This window comes from Papilio polytes, unplaced genomic scaffold, assembly GCF_000836215.1.
Source record: "Papilio polytes unplaced genomic scaffold, Ppol_1.0 DF822178.1, whole genome shotgun sequence".
NCBI classification, from domain to species: domain Eukaryota; kingdom Metazoa; phylum Arthropoda; class Insecta; order Lepidoptera; family Papilionidae; genus Papilio; species Papilio polytes.
The window spans coordinates 876,939-883,196 of record NW_013527026.1 but is presented as its reverse complement, the minus strand read 5'-3'; the positions used below and the strand labels follow the sequence as shown (position 1 = coordinate 883,196).

Sequence of the window (6,258 nt, the reverse complement as noted above, 5' to 3'; positions counted from 1 at the left end):
AACGCTATTTACACCTTGCTCCCATCATACTTCATCCTAATCATACTAATATTATAAATGCGAAAATTTAGATCGATGGATGGATGGATGTTTGTTAGAGTTTGAAGCCTAAACGGCTGAACGGATTTCAATGAAATATGCTATAGATATAGATTATAAGTCTGGAAGAAAACATAGACTACTGACTTTAATTTTTTTTAATTCCACGTAGACGGAGTCGCGGCTGAAAGCAAGTACATCATAAAATGGCTCCTACAACACGCTAAACTGGTGTTGTAAAACGTTTTTTATAGGTACCGTAGGCTGGATGGTTGCCTAGTATTCAAAATAAACACTTCCTTTTGAAGAAATACAGGATTATGTAAGATTTTTACCAACTAAAACCACAGTGGCCATCTTCAAGTATAATTGCGAAAATCCCAGAATCTCCTGTCACGAGAATTCGGATCAATAAATGCCGATTCCCGTAATCAAATACAAAATAATCATGCATTAAAAGCGACTTTAGAGTACTGTTACCAATGATCATGACGGCTTCATTGGGTCGCAGCAGCTCCGTGAAGAGCATGGAGGCCATCAGCTCCGGACAGATCACGAAGCGGATCTCCTCCTGCACGCAGCCGTGGCCGAGCACGCCGCCGCCCAAGTATCTACACATAAATAATAATTAAATCAGAGTCTTTTTCCTTTAGTTTTTAATTATAGCATATTACAAATCTTTATTATTGATCAACTAGGGAGAAACCTGTCGCATAATGTTCATACCGATGAAAGAAAGCGGGAAGATCACTTTTGCTACCTGTCATTTGAAATGTCAAAAGTGAAAGGTTTTATCATAGAGTAGTCGCTTACATTTAAATAGAGCCCTTGTCTTTGAAATTGGCCCTTACATTTGTTTCATTTTTATTTTTTTATGCATTGCAGAATATGCTAGTTATAAAATTGGAATCTTATAGGAAAGTCGAACATACTTATTAGCAAAATCAACTTGTATGAGACCATCGGCGTCCTCTATAGTGTCTGTGGAGTTGACGTGCAGCGGCAGCGACAGCTCGCGCTCGGAGTCCCGCCAGCGAGGCAGCGCGCGCGGCGGCACCGAGCGCCGAGAGAACGTCACCACCCCGCGGGGCACTGTGCTGCAACACGCCGTAACATGCCACAACATGCCGCGACATGCCACAACACGCCGCAACATGCCACACACCGCAATATGCCACAATACGCCGCGACATACCACAACACGCCGCAAAAAACCCTCGCGATATTGCGAAAAAATGTGGAACAATACTAAACTAGTAGTTCCCTTGGGACTTCATGTGTGCATTTTAAAATACAGTAGTTTTTAAGTTTTCTCTAACAAAAATTGTAATAAAACTCCGAAATGTTTGTCTCAAAGTCGGTTTCCGCTTTTTTCGTTTACTATTTTACAAAAAAATTACATGAAATATTTGAATTATCATCGTTTTTATATAGTGTTCCTGTAATTTTAATAATATGACATATTTTCACCTTCTGTGTAAACTCTTCTGAAGTAATGACAAATGCACTTGAGTTTTTCTAACACATCATCTGATGGTGATGCTTCATACAATCTGGAAAAGTTTTCATTTATTTATTTAATACTTTACACATAATTATCATTTAATTAAAAATGTATATAAAAAGACAGATAATGAATGACGAATCATCAAAACTTACGTGTTGAAATTAATAAAAGGATATGTTGCATATTCCGAGTCTGGCTTCAAACTATTTCTCCGAGGAAATGTACAGAAGAATGCATTTGCTAGTAAACTTGAAATCTGTTGTTGCGACAGTGATATTGACATGTTCTTATGTTGCCTGTAAAAACAAAAAAATCCAATAAGAAAATTTACTTTAAAGTACAGATTATAATCATGCTACTTGTCATTTGAACTCACTTTAGCAGTGGTATTGGTGCTTGTATCAATTTAGGCAAATCCAGAACTAATTTGACTATTTCAGGCAATGTCACATCAAAGAAAGATTGGGATTCCTCTTCTTCTAAACACTGAAAAAACGTTATAAAAAATTATTTATCAAACATATAAAAAACTATAAAAAACACTGTTATTTTCTGTGAAGTTAATATACCTCATTGAATAACTTATGAAGAGCTCTAAATTTCCATCTACTTTTAAACTTAGTATTATATGCTAATATGGCATTGGCTAGCTCATGACTATTTTTTATTGGTTTCTTTAAAGTGTCCACTATGATCGCCCAACGTTTTCTTAACCTTGTTTCACCTTTCTCCTATAATACAAAATAGAAAAAAAATTAAACATAGTACAGGAGTAAATCATACTAATATTATAAATGCGAAAGTTTAGATAGATGGATGTTTGTTAGAGTTTGTAGCCTAAACGGCTGAACGAATTTCGATTAAATGTCGTACAGACGTAAAGGATACTATGGAAGAACACATAGGCTGCTACAATTCATATTTTTTTTAAATTCCATGAGGATGGAGTTGTGGGCGCAAGCTAGTAAAGATATAATTTACATAGACAAATAGTAAGGTAAATTACTATAAAATTTAAATTTTAAAAGTAATAGAATATTAACTTACATCAGTTACAGGGTATAAGCTCTGCTTAGAGCATGGTAACCTAACATGATTTTGGTCCCATTTATCTTGCCCGACCTGTGGCTTCGGAGGTCTGTCACCGGCCAGTACGCCATTACTCGGTATATGATAAAGAACTGCATGGTTATGTCCAGGCTGTACCGGCGGGAATCCCGGGGCATCCCAGGGAGACTCCGCTCCGTATAGCATTGATAAAGGAGCTCCTTTCCATTCATGTCCCGACGACATCTTTAATCTTTTAAAAATAGGTTGAAAGAACTTCTTTACGCCTGTAATGTAAAGAAAGCCTTTTGTTTATCAACATGACTTTTCAAGCTTATTGTATTGTAAACAATAAAAACAAGATATGTGTACATACTTAGCTTAACAATGTGATTGTAAAAAAGAACCGTAAACATTAAGAGCATTAACTTTACATTTTATTAAGACGAAACAATGTAAAAAATATTTTTACCGAATTATCAATATCAGTTCGGTTATGCCACCTGTCATTTTTAATGTCAGAGTTGAACTATGTCATAGAGTGTGCGACACATTTAAATTGTGATAAATCTAGTTTTCTGATTAAACAGAGGTAGTCTGAGGTCCAAAAATTAAATATCAAATCAATAACATTTTCTTTTTTTTTATTGTTGTTTGCTTTTCCAGTTGATGCTTATTCAAAATATTTATTACTCTTTGGTATATTTTTAACCTTAAAATTTTATGCGTCAGATTTTGTATAAAAACAATAACATTTTTCTCAATCATTCCTTAAGTATTAAGTATTTATTATTTTAATTAATATTACATTAATTTTGTAGTCTTAACTATGTTGTTTTGAGATAAATATTAAGATGAACTTGGAACTATTAGGTTTGTAATGATACATTTATTATATACTTGTTACGTTTGTTATGAATCAATTCTATTGTTTTATTTTATTTTTCAGAATCATTTGGACAAAATTACCCAGAGGTAAGTATACTCAATGTCTTAACAAAATTTAGACTTTATTGTACTGTAAAAAATATGTAACCGGCAAAGAAGGTCGGTTTTCATTAGAAAGTAAACATATAATTGGACTAACTTTTCTGTCACCTCGTAATTTAATCAGAAAAGTGTAATAAGTGTAGTCCTATTAATACACAAATAATTTTCATATGTTCAAACAAGTTATGATATTAATAAATAATAATTATGATAAACGATACTTTTATGTCAGGAGTTCGATGGTGCCTTGGACTCGATATCACTGGCCGCGACATGCGCGTTCAACCGGCGCGGCACTCTGCTGGCAGTGGGCTGCAACGATGGCAGAATCTTCATCTGGGACTTCCTGACTCGTGGAATTGCTAAATCAATATCAGCACACGTTTACCCTGTTTGCAGTTTAAGCTGGTCAAGGAACTGTAAAAAAGTTAAACAATTAATCTATTATCTTGATATAAACATTATTATACACTATCTAAAAATTCTACTAACTTTAATAAACACTTATAAAGTTTGTTACAACTTGCATCATATTGAGAGTTTTTTTTTTATCATTTGCAGCTATTATCAGCTTCAACAGACCATAATGTGTGCATATGGGATGTTTTATCTGGAGAGTGTGAGCAACGCTATAGGTTTCCAACCCCCATAGTCAGGGTGCAGTTTGATCCGAGAAATGACAGGAGATTTCTTGTATGTCCAATGAGACATGCAGCTTTGCTAGTTGATACTGAAGGTGAACATAAAATATTACCAATTGATGATGATGTAAGTATCTAAAAGACTTAATTAAGCAATTTTTGTTTACTTACCTGCTGTTTACTGCTTTATAAAACATCCCTTTGAAAAACAACTGAATTTTTCCCTTTAACAACCAAATATGATACATTTATAAAAATGTTTAGTAGAAAATACTGATAATCCAACCATTTGTTACACTTTGCTAACCGTTATATAAACAAAAGAACTTGACATCAGTACTGAAAAAAGATTTATAACCTACCTAACTAAAACTTTGGAGAGCTCCTATAACTTCAAAATAATAGTGCTTGTATAGTAGTAATCAAATATTTTGGTGGCTCGGTACATTGCATGAATCTTTACTCAATTTGAGAAATGATGAATGCCAACCTGAGCCACTAAGATATTTGATAACACTTATACTTTTGTTTCAGGGGGATATAAATGTAATAGCATCATTTGATAGAAGAGGTGATTATGTGTACACAGGCAATGCTAAAGGGAAGATATTAATTTTAGACTCTCAGACATTAGCCGTAAAGGCGAGTTTTAAAATAACAGTTGGAACATCCAGTACTACTGGCATTAAAAGTATTGAATTTGCTCGGAGAGGAGAGTGAGTATTTATAGTTTTTAGTGTAAAGTATCCGCATATATGAGCTACCTTTTTGTCAAAGTCTGGTTAAAATCAGTTCAGCCATTCTGGACTATGTAGAGAGTAATTTAATTATTTTATCATAAAAGCAAATACTTGTTTACGAAATATGATTTCTAACATTAAATACATACACTTCAATGTTATTATATGTATAGAATGTATAACAGCTAGTCTATACCAGCTGTTGCTCCCGACTTTGTCCGCGGAAAAAAATATAGCCTCCATTATTCACAAAAAATTGCCTTTCTAGTGGTGAATTAATTTTTTAAATCAACCTAATAGTTTTTGAGTTACTTCAATACATACAAAAGTACAAATCTTTCCTCTTTATAATATTATTATAGATTTTAGTAAAAAGTATTGTTTGGTGTGTTTGGATGGACATTTATGTATTACTACTGTAAGGTATTAAGAAATAATTAATTTTTCAGTTGTTTCCTTGTGAATACATCAGACAGGGTGATTAGAGTTTATGACACAAACACTGTGCTCAAATGTGGAACTAACGGGGAGCCGGAGCCGATACAGAAACTACAGGATCTTGTTAATAAGTGAGTAATTTTTTATTACTAGTACTAGTAAATAAGCTAAAAACGTGTTGAGTGATGAACCAGACCGCATACTTGTTACCCTTAACCATTGGTCATCCAAAATTGTCATTGGCATCTAAAACTGTCTCCCAAACAGACTTGCGTATAGTTTAGAGCTGCCAAGATATTTGATATTTATTATACAGTCAGCTCCATAAATACTCTTGTACATTTCTCCACGAAGGATCAAAAACTTGTAAACTTCGGTTTCACAAAATGTGAATGTATGAATCTGTATGTGAGCTACTAAATCATTTATGCTATTGATGTCTGCATATTTTTTTTTATATTGAAAACATAAAAGTTTCAAGTAAATACACATTTATGCATCTAATTAACTTATAAAAACTTTCGTGAGACATACTATATGATTTATAACACGGCTAAATTCACGTGGAAACTTTCGGTGTAGGCACCGACCAGTTTCAAATCCGTAGAGAGTCCTTCAGGATGAGTGGTTACTGGCTTTATTCGATATCGCGTCGCGACGGTCACTGAAAATCATTTATACTGACTGTACTAGAGATCTTTTAAACATGACAGCAACTACGAATTAGTGTGTGATTTTTCAATAAAATGAAATTAATAATAATATTTAAAGCGCCAATAGCCTAATGGTTAGCGGTACGGATTTCCGATCACGTGGTCAGGGGTTTGAATCCCGCCATTCGACTATTGTAAAGGCA

General features: G+C 33.9%; 2 protein-coding genes across 2 annotated transcripts in view; one reads left to right on the top strand and one right to left on the bottom strand.

Moving 5' to 3' along the window:
* Positions 1 to 154: 154 nt before the first annotated feature.
* On the bottom strand, positions 155 to 3,096 carry LOC106106761 (poly(ADP-ribose) glycohydrolase). The gene is made up of 8 exons (XM_013287409.1): positions 2,970 to 3,096; positions 2,594 to 2,880; positions 2,116 to 2,277; positions 1,923 to 2,032; positions 1,699 to 1,842; positions 1,510 to 1,592; positions 972 to 1,131; positions 155 to 650 (listed from the first exon to the last, which is right to left on the bottom strand). Exons 1-8 carry the CDS (start codon positions 3,016 to 3,018, stop codon positions 371 to 373), a joined length of 1,275 nt encoding a protein of 424 aa, XP_013142863.1. The 5' UTR covers positions 3,019 to 3,096; the 3' UTR covers positions 155 to 370.
* A 245-nt stretch (positions 3,097 to 3,341) lies between these two features.
* The window catches only part of LOC106106384 (retinoblastoma-binding protein 5 homolog), a 6,069-nt gene continuing 3,152 nt past the window's right edge, over positions 3,342 to 6,258 (top strand). The window contains exons 1-6 of the mRNA XM_013286960.1: positions 3,342 to 3,466; positions 3,543 to 3,568; positions 3,816 to 4,010; positions 4,145 to 4,351; positions 4,759 to 4,940; positions 5,414 to 5,533. Of these exons, the coding sequence (XP_013142414.1) occupies positions 3,448 to 3,466; positions 3,543 to 3,568; positions 3,816 to 4,010; positions 4,145 to 4,351; positions 4,759 to 4,940; positions 5,414 to 5,533 (749 nt within the window). The 5' untranslated portion in view covers positions 3,342 to 3,447. The remainder of the gene's footprint in view (positions 3,467 to 3,542; positions 3,569 to 3,815; positions 4,011 to 4,144; positions 4,352 to 4,758; positions 4,941 to 5,413; positions 5,534 to 6,258) is intronic.

What these genes read in the sequence shown, in the direction of transcription:
- LOC106106761 (XM_013287409.1), bottom strand. Translation starts at nt 3,018, where the DNA reads ATGCTCTTAATGTTTACGGTTCTTTTTTACAATCACATTGTTAAGCTA. An exon ending in CAATCACATTGTTAAGCTAA is followed by an intron (nt 2,881 to 2,969) that starts GTATGTACACAT and finishes TTTACATTACAG; the next exon opens with GCGTAAAGAAGTTCTTTCAA. An exon ending in CCTTTTATTAATTTCAACAC is followed by an intron (nt 1,593 to 1,698) that starts GTAAGTTTTGAT and finishes AAACTTTTCCAG; the next exon opens with ATTGTATGAAGCATCACCAT.